The sequence below is a fragment of the Cajanus cajan genome, chromosome 11, assembly GCF_000230855.2.
Source record: "Cajanus cajan strain Asha chromosome 11, NIPB_CcT2T_4, whole genome shotgun sequence".
Classification (NCBI taxonomy): Eukaryota; Viridiplantae; Streptophyta; class Magnoliopsida; order Fabales; family Fabaceae; genus Cajanus; species Cajanus cajan.
The window spans coordinates 22,844,733-22,860,175 of NC_138527.1; the positions used below are offsets into that span (position 1 = coordinate 22,844,733).

At 34.3% G+C, this 15,443-nt stretch overlaps 3 protein-coding genes across 4 annotated transcripts; 1 reads left to right on the forward strand and 2 right to left on the reverse strand.

Annotated features, from left to right (window-relative positions):
• Nucleotides 1–149: 149 nt before the first annotated feature.
• Nucleotides 150–3,158, reverse strand: LOC109792844 (ATPase GET3D, chloroplastic). Its single transcript, XM_020352293.3, has 7 exons — nucleotides 2,962–3,158; nucleotides 2,178–2,321; nucleotides 2,006–2,080; nucleotides 1,699–1,889; nucleotides 1,446–1,617; nucleotides 920–1,339; nucleotides 150–472 (listed from the first exon to the last, which is right to left on the reverse strand). The coding sequence occupies exons 1-7, from the start codon at nucleotides 3,112–3,114 to the stop codon at nucleotides 341–343; spliced, it is 1,287 nt and encodes a 428-aa protein (XP_020207882.1). The 5' UTR covers nucleotides 3,115–3,158; the 3' UTR covers nucleotides 150–340.
• Nucleotides 3,159–5,147: 1,989 nt separating this feature from the next.
• LOC109792846 (uncharacterized) lies at nucleotides 5,148–8,259 on the forward strand. Of its 2 annotated transcripts, XM_020352295.3 has the most exons (3): nucleotides 5,149–5,383; nucleotides 6,012–6,091; nucleotides 7,624–8,259. In XM_020352295.3, the coding sequence occupies exon 3, from the start codon at nucleotides 7,636–7,638 to the stop codon at nucleotides 8,068–8,070; it is 435 nt and encodes a 144-aa protein (XP_020207884.1). In that variant the 5' UTR covers nucleotides 5,149–5,383; nucleotides 6,012–6,091; nucleotides 7,624–7,635; the 3' UTR covers nucleotides 8,071–8,259. The 2 variants fall into 2 exon arrangements, with proteins under 2 accessions (XP_020207883.1, XP_020207884.1); XM_020352294.3 differs by lacking the exon at nucleotides 6,012–6,091 and having other exon boundaries at nucleotides 5,148–5,383.
• Nucleotides 8,260–13,777: 5,518 nt separating this feature from the next.
• On the reverse strand, nucleotides 13,778–15,129 carry AGP19 (arabinogalactan protein 19). Its single transcript, XM_020352300.3, has 2 exons — nucleotides 14,359–15,129; nucleotides 13,778–14,127 (listed from the first exon to the last, which is right to left on the reverse strand). Exons 1-2 carry the CDS (start codon nucleotides 15,079–15,081, stop codon nucleotides 14,029–14,031), a joined length of 822 nt encoding a protein of 273 aa, XP_020207889.1. The 5' UTR covers nucleotides 15,082–15,129; the 3' UTR covers nucleotides 13,778–14,028.
• Between the last annotated feature and the right edge of the window lie 314 nt (nucleotides 15,130–15,443).

Below are 15,443 nucleotides of genomic sequence, written 5' to 3' on the forward strand. Positions count from 1 at the left end.
GAACAATATTCAATACTCTCATCAAATGCTTAGGTCTAATGGAAAGCCAACGAATTCTGAGATTATTTTGATCGGACAGCTGGAGGCCAATAATTTCATGTGTAAATTTCAAAGGAGAGAAAGAACAAGAGACATTTACTACACCAGCATAAACCAGAACAGGCATTCTCCAAATATATATGATGCTGCTGTATATCTAGCAGTAATATGCTATTCTTGTTCCTTTCCATAATCATTTATGAAAGCAAGTCATGCAAAAAATGAGGTGTAAGAAGAATGGCCTCTGCTGAAACATCAATAGTTATCAGCAAGCATAGAAGGTAAAATAATAATAATAGGGTCATAGCAACGTAATAACAAGATTTCGGTCCTCAAATTTGGCTCCGCCAACCTTTCCTTGAATTTCTGGAGGCAAAGTAATAACACGTCTTTGGTCTCCTGCCTCAACCAAAAGCTCAGATCCTCCTCTGTACTGCATTTGGTATATTTTTAAGAGAAACATATACAGAAAAAGCAATCAGCGTCTCAATTATGAGATATCCACATAAAAAATGCACAAACTTGCACCATGTAGCGAGCATAATCTGTGATAGAAAGAGAAGCACCATAATACAATATGACAAGTGTCAAACATAAACATCCAATACAACCATAGAATTCAAGCTATCCAGTTCAACCAAAATGAACAAAATAGTATAAGGATTAAAATGAAAATTAAATATTATAAGGACTAAAGTAAAATAATAAGGACTAATATAAAAAATATATATTATAGAGACCAAAAATATATTTCAATTTTTAACTTCTATGCCCAAGAGTATAATATTCATCTCATTTCTGTTAAATATTTCAAAATGAGCATCATCAATATCAGTTAAAAAAATCTCATATAAAATATATGAACAGAAGCATATCATACTTGGTATAGCTTGATCTCTGATTTGTCAAAACCTGGCATGAAGAGAGTAACCAATTTTTTTATATTATCAAATCTAACTGGCAATGGTATTTCATTGCATTGTCCTGACAGTGAATTAAGAAGATGCCTAGCATCTTCATTGACTGTGTCCAGTAGAACTCTGCTCCAATCTACCGGGCCATTCATTGACAAACTTGATATGAAAGCAGAAGGCAAAGGAAAAAATTCTTTCTTTGCTCTTTCCAATGATTCTAAATTTTCTTGTAGAGAGGTGATTCCAAAAGCACCAGAAATCTGAGCACTGGCCTGAATTGTACACCCCCAATATCGTAATGCAGAATTGACTGAGGTTGGATTGTTTGGATCCATCACAAGGAGGCAACCAAATTTCTGTGGGTTTGAGAAGGCAGAAGATCCTCTCTGGTCAACACACAATCAACAAAGAAAATTATAGTCTTGTGTTAAGGTATGAATATGATTATGTTAAAATGGTTAACACACAATCAACAAAGAAAGTTACTCTTACCTCCAGCATATGATCCAAACTGTCCCATATTTCTGAGCTCATTTTCCCATTGAAATAAGATCTGCTGCTACTGATTTTCATGGCTTCATCCACAAGTCTCAGCAGTGAAGGAGCAGCCAATCTCCCAAGTTCAGTTTTCTCAGCCAAGGTGCGGAGATGTTTCAAGTACAATCTACAAAATCACAATATCAAGCCAAAGATAATGGTAAGGGTGTGCATATGAGTGTAAGAGAGTGAAAATTCCATAACCAACCTCGCTTTACTGCTTCCACCAATGATTCGCAGGGTTTCCTCACTGCTGATACCATCATAAATTATTAGGTCAAATTTATTTTGCTGACTCTTTGAAGCTGCAATCCCCAGAAATCCTACAAGCCTCTCAAGTGCAAGTACCAAAAAAATAGGGTCCATCCCAGGTAGAATGCCAAGCTCTTCTCCAACAATCTATTATATGACAAAGAAAAGAGGACAGAGCCCCACTATAAAAACTAGATCAAGGGAATACATGTCCACCATAAATACAGTTAAAATAAGATACTGAAAACATATTACGTACCCACCCCTCCAAGTGTGCCTTGAGTCATATTAAGTTGGGCATCTGCTTGCTTCAGAAGTTTTAGAGGTTCAAGAAGCATCTGCACTTATAGAGCAATATACATATTCCTTAGACACCAACCAAGAGTACACACAAATTTATATAGGGGAAGGAAAAGGAGAAAGCATCACACTCACTTTAGTTGTTTCCAACCTAACAGCAGAAAGGTTCTTGCCGCACACGACATGGGAAGTTCCAATCTTACAGCTGAGGAGATAGTCAGCAGTGGTGTCTTGGCTGTGTATCACTAAACATGTATTCAATCCAGCCATCGCATAGTGCTGAAATAAAAGGCACATGAAATAAAAATAAAAAGAGGGAGATTAAATACTTTTCCACTGTTGAACTCAGATGATTATGACTTATATCAAGTAAATATTTGCAGCAAAATGAAAGTTCTCTTCAATACAATAGAAAAGAATTAAGGATCTGCTTAGTTTGAGAAAACATTTTACGTTTTTGTTCCCAGTTTAACAAATAATTACAATAATGTCACAATTTTCACTTTGTTTCCTACTTTCAACATGAAACACCCAAACTAAACAGATCCTAAGTTGTGTGGCTGAAATAGGAACATGTGAGCAAGAGATGAAAAAGCTACATAGAAAGGTTCCGTTGTTGTCGATTCCAAAAAGAACTTCACTACACTAGTGACCTTTTTTTGTTCCTTTTCAAGTTTCAGGCTCAGAAAAGTGGCATAAGTAAATGTACAAAAGCACTTTCACATAAGAATCAATCCAATTGCATTCTTCAATCTCAAAGATACTAATCTTTAGATAAACCATAGAAAACCAATTCTTCCTCTCTTGATTGGTAATAAACACTTTACTCATTCACAATGTATACATATATTTTTTTTTCCGAGTACATTGAGGTTAAGAAAAAAGTTGGAAATGCGAGGGGTAAAGATGAAAAAGGGACCTGAGCGGCGAGAATAGCGGCGGTGGTTTTGCCGGAGCCACCTTTGCCGAGAAAAGTGAGCAACTTGGTTGATGAGGAAGCGGAGGAAGCTGCCACGACCAGACGCGGTTGCGGAGATTGAGAAACGAGGCTTCCAATGTGAAGCGTGCCCATGGATTACGATTTTGTTTTCTCAGATATTTCTTTCACAACGTTAACTACAGAGTTTATAACAATATATTAATCTCATTTTTTTATTAAAATCTATATAACATTATTATAAATAAAGACATAAGTATCTTTTTCTATTAGTAAACATAAAATAATAGAATTTTATAGAATATAAATTGAGTGATATAACATGAGGTAAAATAATTATTTTTTATACATATTTTTTCTTTTTATTTTACTTTATGATGATGGAACTACAATAAAAGTATATAAATGTCTAAAACTCAAAGCGAGATATCCTTTTTATATATAATGAGTGATGTTGAGACACTTTGTACTTCTGTATTTTATTTAAAAATTTTAAAATAAAATAAAAAATTGAGATTATTAAGTAGTAAATGTAATTAAGTAATAAAAATAGTGAAGTGAATAATTATTAAAAGAACACAAAATAGAAGAATTTTGTTGGTGATGGTTGGAGGCTCTACGAGGGTTTTAGAGGGAGCCCTTCAAGTGATGATCCCTTGTACAAAGCACGAAAAAGGTCAAAACGAAGAATTTTGTTGGAATAGAAGATTCTGTTGTCAATGATGCTTGCATGGATGAAGTTGGCCCTATTTTTGTGGTCGAGAAAACTCCATTAAAATCGTATTGGGATAGTCTACTAAATCCTGCTGGTGGAAAAGTCTTCTCTGACTTTAATAATCTCCTAAAGGAGATGGAGATTCCGAAAGATGTGTTCTATAAGGATAATGACAACTTTGAAACCTCTAATGAGGATTTGGATCCTTGTCCTACTATCACAGTGACTCGAGAGGAGTTTGAGACATGGTGTTCCCCCTAACGTAATTCTTTAATTCTCAATGTTCTTGGTAAACGAGTTTCGTATCAAATGCTGGACAATAAGGCGCAACGGGAATGGGCAAAGGCAGGAGCAATCCGTTTAGTGGATCTATCACAAGAATATTTTCTTGTTCAATTTACCGTTGAAGAAGATTATAAACATATCTTGTTTGAGGGACCTTGGATGATTGCAGATCACTATATAGTGGTTCAACAATGGCACCCTTTCTTGATGGTGTCCTCACATTGATCAACCTATCCATTAATGCTAGCAAGGATGCCATCATTTCTTTTCGTTTACTGCTTCATAAATGCGCAAGATTGCTGCATGGATTTGGATATCCGACCTCCCTATTGAACTGTTTAATGATCATTTCCTGTGGTAGTTATTAAAAAATACTTTTATTTTTTATTTTTTTTCATAATAGAAGGTTATATGCTCTATTAAATGTGAAGACTAAAGATGATTACTAAAAAAAGATATTTCTTTATATATTAGTATAGATTACTATTATTATTTAATTTTATTATTTGTAAATTAAATATTAATATTTTTAAATAAATAAATTTTTATTGTATATATATATATATATATTATATATTATGAGGAGGGATCAAGACTCTAATTAGTAAAATTACTTTACTCAATAACTCATAGTGTATATATGTTGAATTTCAATGATCCAATCATTAAATTATAAGTTTTTAATGCATAAATTAAATATACAAAATTTTAAAAAAATTGAAAACTATTTAATACTTCGTTTTATTAATTCAAATTGACGGATAATCATAAAAATATTTATTAAATAAAATATAGAAGTACAAATTACATTGATTCCACTTATCAATAATAAAATTACCAATCCACATCAATAACAAAAAAGGATTACCCTATTTCACTATCTTGTAACTATCTCTTAAACTGCTTTTTCTTTTTCCACTATTTTTTTATTTTTTATTTTTTTTACTTTTCAAAATCACTCAAAACTATTCCTACAACCACAATTACAACTACTTAAAAATTGTTCATATTTTTAACAAATTACTTTAATTTTATTTTTTAGATAGTTAATGATTCAATTTTTTAATTTACATTTGAAAATACATGAAGGTACAAAGTATTTTTTTTACATTAGTCTCTTTTCATTCAAAATTTATAAAAGGTCGAATTGCTATTTCAATTCTTATTATAATTTCTATTCATTTCTCTCCATCTCTTACTTTTCTTTTCATCTCTATGCAACCCTATTCTTTTTATCCTCTGGACAATCTTTAGCTCTCAAAACGAGCTAAGCAAAACTACTTTTATAACCAGAAAAACCTTTGAGCCATAAATTTCAATACGATCGAACATTTCTGAACCACTGAAGAATATCTGATTCTGTGGAAAAAGCTTCTCAGTCTTTCAAGGAGATAAACAACAATGGTGCGAATTTTTTTACTTTTGTTTTTCACGTTTGATGATTGCGCGTTCACGATTAGGGTTTTTTTCAATTCCATGCTTCTTAAATTTCGGATTCAATTCTATCTTCTTTTTTTTTTTATTAGTGTTATTTCATTTTTGTTATTGTAGATTTGAATTGTTCGATGATGTTATGTAGTCGTGGATATCGCGTGTTCTTGTTTTGTTGGGTTGAGATCTTCAAACCGTATATAGAAAACTCTTCATTTTCATGGTGGAATTTTGTAAATTGGGAAAATAATAGACATATTCATTGTGATAAGCTATGTACGAAGGTTTGGTAGATCATGTTTGTGCATATTATGTATATGTACTATTATGCTATGTATTAAATTTTGATAGAACTGTTTTCCTTGAGAAAAAACTATGGCGTTCTGTTCTTGTTAGGCAATTGATTGGTAGTGGTTTAATGATTTTCAGTTTTAATTCTGTGTATTGGCTAAGAGATATTCTGTGCTTGTGATGTATTGGTCTGTTTGTTAATTTTCTGATATACCTGACTCGGTTCCCATTCTGGAGGATAGTAATAGTTGTCCGCTCTGGCAGACAATTGTTTAGTATTAGTAGAGTCACTTTTTTTCTTCATTTTTAGGGTTCACTGAGCAAGTTTCATGGTCAAAATGCCTTGAGGGAGAGGGCAAGAAAATTGGATCAGGGTATCCTGATTATAAGGTAATCAACAATTGCTTCAGTAACCATTAAATCATGCCAGTTGTTATCTTTTTTCGAATAAGTGATGTCTATTTTGTATCAAGTACATGCACAAACTACAGATTATCAGTAGTATAAATTTCAAAATTAGATGTATTTTGTTAGATGTTATAATTATAACTATATTCTAATGATCACTTATTATTGAATTGAATCCATCTAAAATTTTACATGCTTGAACCAGTTCTAGCAGATTTAAAAGGTGGAAGATGAGAGTGTGAGAGGAGCAAATGTTAACCATATAATTCAAATGGATGGTTAAGATAATGATATGCAGGATAAAGTTTGTCTTTGTATTTTTGTTATTTTTTCTTTTGGGTAGGGTGAGGGGGGAACAGGAATTGTGACCACTCACCCAGCATAGGTCAAAGCTAAACATGACACGGAACTGAGCATGTTTGGTAAAGCTTTTCTTAGGATAAAAAATCACTTATTTTTCCAAAGCTCTCAGGAAGTTGACAAAAATAAGAGAATATTTCTTGAAATTAAGCTAATCAAAACACGTTAAAACAAATGGGAGAGATTGTTGATTGGCATTGATCAGTGAAAAGGGAAATAAAGATCAATGAGCACAGATCAATGGAAGGAGAAATAGAGATCAATGAGGGAATTAGAGAGGTCAAGCCAAGTAATGGAAGGAGGTTGACGACAATCAAGTTTTTGCTGGAGCTTCAATTGTAGGTTGCACACTAGTTTTGTCAACTTGTCAGTATCACAGGTCCTTCGGCTCAGGCAGATTGTTGACTGACTTGATTCCCCTGATTTCATAATCTTCCCTGGTGATCTCAAAAGGATTCCACCAGTTCTCATTTTTTTTGTATGATCAAGATCGTAAGCATCCTTGCGAATCATGATTTTGAGGACCTTAACAGCAACCAACATAAATATATATTTTCGCTATTATTTGGGATCAACTAAATAGGTCAATGATGCCTTTGTCTTCTGCAGAATAATGAAAACCAATTCTTCAAAATCCATTTACACAAATCATTAATAGTTTCAATATAGTTTTTCTCTACCTCTATTTACTGGGATTTCTCTCATCTGACCAACTCTAGAGATTTGGGTTTGGCAACATAATGACAACATTTGATTTATGTTGTTAACCAGCCTAGTGGGAAAATGCTTATGTTGTTTGCATGACTGTCCCAAGATGCCTAAATTGATGTATATGGAACCTAGGGAAAAAAATTGTAGGTGTCTCATTTTTTTAAGCTCCAACTAAATTTAAATTGGTTTGCCTAGGATACCATGTTGATATTATTTTTCTTTTAATTGTTAGATCATTGTAACTTATGTGGCATGGTAGTCGATAATTAACTTTATATCCTATCTTATTTCATGTTATACAGATACAAATATGTATCTGTTACATTTTTATTTTGGTTCTAAGAAGCTTCTTAATTCCAAAAGTATGGTAAAAGGAAAAGTTGTAAAAGCTATTTTCATGTCACATGATTCTGTGCTTACTTATCTAATGAAATGCATTACAGGTTATTGAAGGAATGAGTGACAGCATGATTCTTCTCAAAAACATTGTGCCTGCAGCTCAGAACAACATAGACACTAAATTCATCCTTTTGGACAAAGGGAAAACCATAGTAGAAGGGCATAACAAGATGTGCTTGGCCCTTGTGGCTGATAAAACTGCAGCAGTTCATTTTCAGTTTTGGGGAGATGAGTGTGATGCATTTGATTCAGGTGACATAATTTGTCTTACCAATGGCATATTTTCATACCAGCACAAGAACCTTGTACTGCGGGCAGGGAAGAGAGGGAAGCTAGTGAAGGTGGGGGAGTTTACTATGGCCTATGTTGAGACACCAAATATGAGTGAGATTCATTGGATTCCTGACCCAAACAATTCTAAGAAATATGTTCAAGAATATGTAATATCTCTTGTGTCGCGCATTTTCCCTCCTCTTCCTTCTGATATGTAAAAGGTTTGTTCAAGAATATGAACCCATGTTTAAGCATTTTTTTTTCACGGTTCCAAAAGAAGGACCGTTTTGTTTTCTCTTTTCTGTTTTGTCCTTGTTGTAATATGGGGTTAAGTTCATGTGCAATAAACTATTTATTGATTTATGTAAATACATAATGGTACACCTTGTCACATCACTTTGGTTTCATTGTTCTGAAGCCTTATTTGATACCTTGTTATGTACCTAGAGATGATTTGTAAATTTTAACATAGGCTACTGTATTCTGTTGTCAATTATTCATTTTTATTGTTGAATTTTTTATTCATTGATATTTTTGGGTGCATATAGTTGACATTATTAAGTAACCTGCCAAAGGTCATTTGGATGGTTGTTACTCTTGTTTGCTTGTCCCTCTCATTTCTTTTCTAAACTATTGTTTGTTATCTTTTAAATTTGACCAGAAGTATTTAAGATGAAGAAAACAAGGTGTATAGTGGCCTTAACTAGAGATGGTAGCAGTTTAGCCAAAAAAAAATGCTCCAGGGTTGTTAGTGACATACTCCCATTCCCATTAGAAGATTGCAAGAAATCAACTAACAAATCCTCATGGAATAATGCACCTTTGGTGCAGAGGCTAGGCTTTAGAAGGTTTTGTTGGACATTAAAAATGCTTAATATAAAATTCTTTAGAGCAGTTTATGATGATGATGCATAACCAAATTTAATGGTTCACCGCACCATGGAACACGCGTACATAGAGATAACAAGTTTATGATCATGTAGAATGTAACTCTATAGTTCATCTCACCATCGCGCTCCAGACCTTTCAACTAAGGCAGTCTACATAACTAAGGTTATAAATGACAAAGACAAAAACTAGATAACTTTACTCCTAAGCTTTCAACCAACCGGCCATGAGAGTTTACTTATGACTTCCTTAGACTGCAATATGGCTTGCTTAGTAGTCATCTCCTTACTATGTTAATTGATTTGATTGTGACTTGCTTTCCAATATTTTTTAGGACTGCAACAAGATTGACACAAAATTTGACTTCCTTCTAACAAAGTGAACATTGCTGATATATACAAGATTCCTAAGAGCTATGTCAAATGTTGCAACTAATTTACTCGAGGTGATATATGTTACATTTTCTCATCTTGTAAGTGTTCACGTGCTTGCATCATGAACAAATTTTGGGTTCAAAATACTACAATAAACAATTGTAGTTGCAACAAAGCATCTCCATGAGATTGAGTGTAGTCCTCAACTCCTCATTACTTAACTAGTTATAGCAATTTTGCATTGCCCTTCTAATCAGCACGTGATGTGATGTGATGACTATTACAATTCTTAATGTTGATAAATACAAAAATTGTGTACGCTTTCATTCGAATTATATACAAAACATCTCATCATTCTTATGAATAATTCTTTAAATCAATGTTATTCTTATATTTTTGGTTCAGAGAGATATATCGTCCAACCCTTTTAGCTGATATTAATTTTGATGCAATTTTAGTCAAATTTATATCGTCCAACCAATGTTATTTTCTATGCTTATTGGATGCAGGTGCTGGGGCTGGTACCTCTATCACTGGTGCCGGTGCTGGTACCTCTTTCACTGGTGCTGGTGCTTCTGTTGGCGGTGAAGGAACTGGCGATGGTGTTGGTGCTGGCTTTGTAGGTGCCGGTGCTGGTGTTGCCTTTGCTGGTGCAGGGGCTGGGGGTGTTTTGGCTGGTGTTGGGGCTATCTTTGGTGGTGGTAATGGTGGTGGTGAAGCAACAGGTGGTGGTGGTGATGTGGGAGCTGAGACTGGTGATGTTTTTGGTGGCTGTGGTGGTGGGGCTTTTGGGCTTGAAGCTGGTGTAACTCTGGGGGCTGGTGGCGTCACAGGAGCAGTACTAGTGGTGGTGGGAGGGGATGCCGCCACTGTGGGTGGTTGTGTTGCTGCCGGTGGTGTGCCAGAAGATGGGGGTGTTGCAGCTGGGGTGCTTGGTGGCAAAATTGCCGGTGCGGTTGCTGGTCTTTGGGCATTGGAATGTGGCTGGGGTTACTAAAGCCAATGCCCAGAACACTGCAGCCATTGTATGTTGAATATTGTGATCTGGTTGAGAATGGAGAGAGTTTGCTTCTTATTTATGGGCTTTGGTGAGGTTCAAGGTTGAAACGTATGGCGTGGACTATCTATGGAAGGAAGGATGTAGTCTTCATGTGATCGTGACATAATTTAAATATTAATCATCTAACAAGAAACATTAACAATGGAAATGGTTTAGAGGCACGAGTATGCTTCCCTTGCATCATTGGGGACCCTGAAATCACAAGTCCTAGTCATTTAGACCTTTATCACAGCCTCACATTCAAATTTCATATTATGGTTATGGCCTGACTTGTGTTTTAAGCAGACTTAATTTTCATGTTTAATAAGAGAAAGAAAGTTGGGTGGGTGTAGGATTGGGCGAGGAGGGAAAAAAGGAATAAAAGGTTTCAAGTTATTGAAAGCATAATTTCACTAGCTAATTGGATACAATGTGAAAATCTTTACTCTGTTTTAATTAAATTCCTAAACGCGAATGCCTATGATTGAAGTGTTGAGTTGTAACTTCATGACACAAGTAGATGAAGACTGAGCAATTAACTATTTAAACCAACTAATCAAGCATTAATTTTTCGAAGCTATTTATACAAGAGGTGGTTCAACGAAACAACAAATCTTGCAGCTGTTTACAGTGGTATTATTAACTCTCTAGTGCTTCCTCCGAAGGAAAGCTCTTGGCTTCCTACCCAACCGTTGTTGGTTCAATTTCGTAAGTGTGCTACTACTACCTAATAATAGGGTCCAAAACTTGAAAAGAACAAGGTTGGCTAAACTGAACCGTATTATAATGTTTTATATGGAAAATGAAAATTTGCAATAGTTGCCTTGTAGCCAGGGCTGGTCTATAGGATAGCAAGACTTGAAGAAAAATTGATACACTTCTTTATTTCAAATGAAAGAGTTATGTCGGATTTTTTTAACCAATATATATGACTTTCCTTTGCTTTATAAAAACTATAGTAAATGTTTGTTGAAATTTCATGAAATTGCATACAAATTTTTTACTTTGTTTATCTCTATACTAACCTTCCCTTATTGTTGAAAAAATTACCCTGACACATTTAAGATATTGCATTAATTATCCCTTCACTGCCAACTTTAAAAAAGTAAGGGGTGTGTGCACAATATCACAAAACTACAAGAAATATCAATGTAATTTACTCAAACCTAATAGAGAATATATTTTCTTTGATGAACTTATATCTTGAATTTTACTAGCCTTACCCTTGGAGCCTGACTGCGGGGTTACAACTCTTTTTTTTTTTCTTTTTTTATAACAATATTTTATTGTTGTCACCTTATCCTCAGTCAAGTCACATGCAATTGTCATGATCCTGCCAAAGTTATCATGTGGTTAAGGGTTGCTCCAAGTTATTAATGATTGCTTATAACTTGGTAAGCTGTTTGCTTAAGTTAGAGTTTCATTTTCCTGACATTTGCTAATGATTTAGTATTTTGACTGTTTTTGGTGATGATATAAGAGGGTACATTTTTATCGAAATTGACTTTTCCAACTTATCAATGTTTAATTGAAGGGGAAAAAAAAAACAGTGGGTCAAATGTTTCAGACCAACCATGGTGTTTATATTTATTTTGATGAAAAGTTTTGATTAAGGTAAGGTAGGACCATAATACAAGTTTAAAGTCAAGTATCAATTTTTTTGAGAATTTTAAGTAGGATTATAACTTGTCTATTCTATCTTCAACACAAATTGGTATGAAATGATATAAAACATGAAGAGAATCATATTCAATTTCAAGTTATTGTGTCATCCATACTTTGATGTTAAATTAAAATCATATTTATTGGTATATCAATATTTCACCAAATGCCAATTTTCCATATATAATCTTTGTTACATGTAATGGGAAAAAAAGACAATTTGTGTCTCTATTTCATATTTAAATACAAAAAAGATAATATAATAGTGGACGGTTACTTAAAGAGTGTGAAATATTTAGTTACAAAGAAAAAATAAAAATAAAAATAAAGTGATTTACAAGTGATATAAAGACAAAATCGGTAAATAGTGGACAATAAAAAGATATCATATTTATTAATAGTATAGATGTAGCATATTAATGTGTATCGTATCTTTATTATAAAAAAAAATGAGTTTAACTTTTATATGATGTTACAGTAAAAAAGAATTTACATTATCAACCAATTAGAAATCACTGTGAGTATAATTTTTATATTGATTGATATAAAAATCGATAAACTTATTCTACATTACAAATTATAATTCGATAACAATACAAAAACTTTTTACATTTATAATTGACAATGCATATTCAACTTTCTTCTAAAATATTAAAATAGAACACCAACTTTTGTTCACTACAAGAAAAAGAAAAGGAAATTCTCATACATCTATTGGATACCAATCTAACAAAATAATAATAAGTCGCAACTAAAATAAGAGATGAGAAAAGAGAAATAAAATGACAATCGAGAAAAAAAGTTTACTAAGTGAAATACAATTTCTCTCTAATAGTTTGGATTCCTTGTGAAGTACTTTGAGTGTCACAATACATGATAGTCTTATGTTATTTGTGTCAAAGTTTTTCATTAGCCTTTGAGTCCAAATTGTCTCTTTGCATGCTAGTTGTCATGTATTCCACAACGATTAGCTTATTGTTTCCTCCTACAAGTGTAAATACATAGTTTGTAGGATGTAATAGACTTTCTTTTTATCAAGATCACCTACAAAAATTGAATTGACATAGTCTCTGATAACAAATTATAATTTTTAAAACATGGTGCAACACTTAAGATTTCTTTGATATATAATATTTAAGGATTCTCTTAGCAACATTCCAGAATAAAGAATATAAGTATGTAATACATCTTTGTTTGAGAAGTAGTAGAAGAAGAAAGTATGGATATGTAGAAAATTCTCATTAAAAAAATAACCTTAACATGGAATGACAAAAAAAAAACAGAGCAATATGAAGATATAATTGACTTAATAAAAAATTTCAAAAAAGAAGTAGTGATAAGAAAATATAATTAACTCAATCAAAATTTTCGAATGGAGGAATTATTTAAAATAAAGTCTATCGATGAATCTTGTAGGTTAGACTTGAGCTATGAAATAAAGACTAGGGTAAAAAGAGATCCAAGATTTTATTTTATAGCCCAAAGTGTAGAACCCACAAGCCAAAACCCACCACTTCACTCTTAACGCCATCTATCCTCTCCAAAGATTTGAGTTTGGTGCTTATCATACAAACGAAGTGAGTGATTGCGTTGCTACGTGTCAACTTGATCTGAAAGATGTATGCAAATGATTTAAAAGTTAATGCGTGTTTTTCAATAAAAGCAAAACGTTAATTTGTGCTCATGGTCTTCGGGCAGTTTTGTGGTTAGTGGTTACCTTTAATATAGTGTTGCAATGTATCTTTTGTTTTCGGAATCCTTATCGATGATGGCCAATTATTTTCTCGTGCTTTTCTTTATTATTTATAGACATATTTTGTAAAATTAATATTATGCTAACACTTATTGTATGCAAGTAATTGGAATTTCATCTTACTAGTGTGCTGGATGTCTAACGCCATCACATATTAGTTGACAATCTTGGACTCATCATGGAGTACAAATTTCGGGAGAAAATAGACGTTGACGCAGAAATTGATCAAGTTTGATGTAACAATAACTTACAAAACTAGACATTATGTGTGACATTTCCTGGTTATTTCCACAATTCAAAAATTCATATCCATTAATATTTCTGAGCAAAAGAACACAACAAAAAAAGGAAAGAATCATAGGTATAGATTCCCATTATTCAGATCTATACACATTAAATGATTTTATATTTTGCAAACCAAATAACTCATCAAAGCGAATCCAGGGTCGCCATGAGACTGCTAGCAGCTGTAGCCACTGACTGCAAGCAAAACAGCAATAGCAAGTCCAGCTGTTGCCCATATATTTCTCCCTTGCTGGTGGCTTGGTGGAGCAGCATTCTGTGAAAGGAGGGAAGACAAAAATACATGATCAAAAACAATGTGATACTGATGAGCCATATTGGTAAATTTGGCTTATATTAGTACAAGCATTTTGGATATGAGGCATAAGTATTTTGAGAGTTTTCTTACTAAAATAAAATTCTTTATTTTCGATAGAAACTCTGTTCTATTAAGCTTGTATTCAAATAGACTGTATAATTTATCAAATTCACTAGACAAAGATATTACCAAATTCAGACTTGGTGATGGTGCTGGTGTTGTGTCTGATTCTGCTGTGGCATCAGGTGGTGCTGGGGGACTTTTGCGAATAACTGTTGGTGCTGGAGCTGGTGCTTGATGTCTTCTGTGCCTGTGCCTGTGCCTTCTGTGCTTATGGGATGAAGGTGCTGGTGCTGGTACCTCTACTACTGGTGCTGGTGCCTGTGTTGGTGGTGAAGGAATAGGAGATGGTGTTGGTGCTGGCTTTGTAGGTGCTGGTGCTGGTGCAGCCTTTACTGGTGCAGGAGTTGGAGGTGTTTGGGCTGGGGTTGGGGCTGCCTTTGGTGGTGGTAATGGTGGTGGTGAAGCAACAGGTGGTGGTGGTAGCGGGGGAGGCGATGTGGGAGCTGAGACTGGTGAAGTTTTTGGTGGCTGTGGTGGTGGAATTTGGGGTGGTGGGGCTTTTGGGCTTGAAGCTGGTGCAACTTTGGGAGCTGGTGGTGTCACAGGAGCAGGTTTGGGAGCTACATTTGCAGGTGGTTGGGAAGTAGTTGGTGGTGTAGTTGTGGGGGTGGGAGGGGATGCCGCCACTGTTGGCGGTTGTGTTACCACAGGTGGTGTGCCAGAAGATGGGGGTGTTGCAGCTGGGGTTGTAGGCGGCAACTTTGCCGGCGCGGCTGCTGGTCCTTGGGCATTGGAAGGTAGCTGGAAGCAGAGGGTTACTAAAGCCAATGCCCAGAACACTGCAGCCATTGGATGTTGAATGTTGTGATCTGATTTAGAATGGCAAGTTTGCTTCTTATATGAGTTGTGTTGGAGCAGAAAGTTAAAACGTATGGTGTGGACTATCTATGGAAGGAAGGATGTAGCCTTCATGTGATTGTGACATATTTAAATATTAATCATCTAACAAAGACCATTAACAATAGAAAAAGTAGAGGTAAGATTTAGCTTACCTTGCATCATGGGGGACCCCCGAAATCACAAGTGCTAGTCATTTAGACTTTTATCAAAGCTTCTCACACATTCAATGTCCTTATTATGGTTATGGCCTAACTTGTGTTGTAAGCAGACTTAATTATTTTTTAATTTACCAGGACAAAAGGTTGGGTGGA

Excerpts from the sequence above, each read along its gene's own strand:
- LOC109792844 (XM_020352293.3), bottom strand. The coding sequence starts at position 3,114 with ATGGGCACGCTTCACATTGGAAGCCTCGTTTCTCAATCTCCGCAACCG. Across the intron at positions 2,322-2,961 it reads CCGCTATTCTCGCCGCTCAG|CACTATGCGATGGCTGGATT; the intron begins GTCCCTTTTTCA and ends CTTTTATTTCAG. Across the intron at positions 1,618-1,698 it reads GGTGGAAGCAGTAAAGCGAG|ATTGTACTTGAAACATCTCC; the intron begins GTTGGTTATGGA and ends GTGATTTTGTAG.
- AGP19 (XM_020352300.3), bottom strand. The coding sequence starts at position 15,081 with ATGGCTGCAGTGTTCTGGGCATTGGCTTTAGTAACCCTCTGCTTCCAG. Across the intron at positions 14,128-14,358 it reads CATCACCAAGTCTGAATTTG|AATGCTGCTCCACCAAGCCA; the intron begins GTAATATCTTTG and ends CTCCTTTCACAG.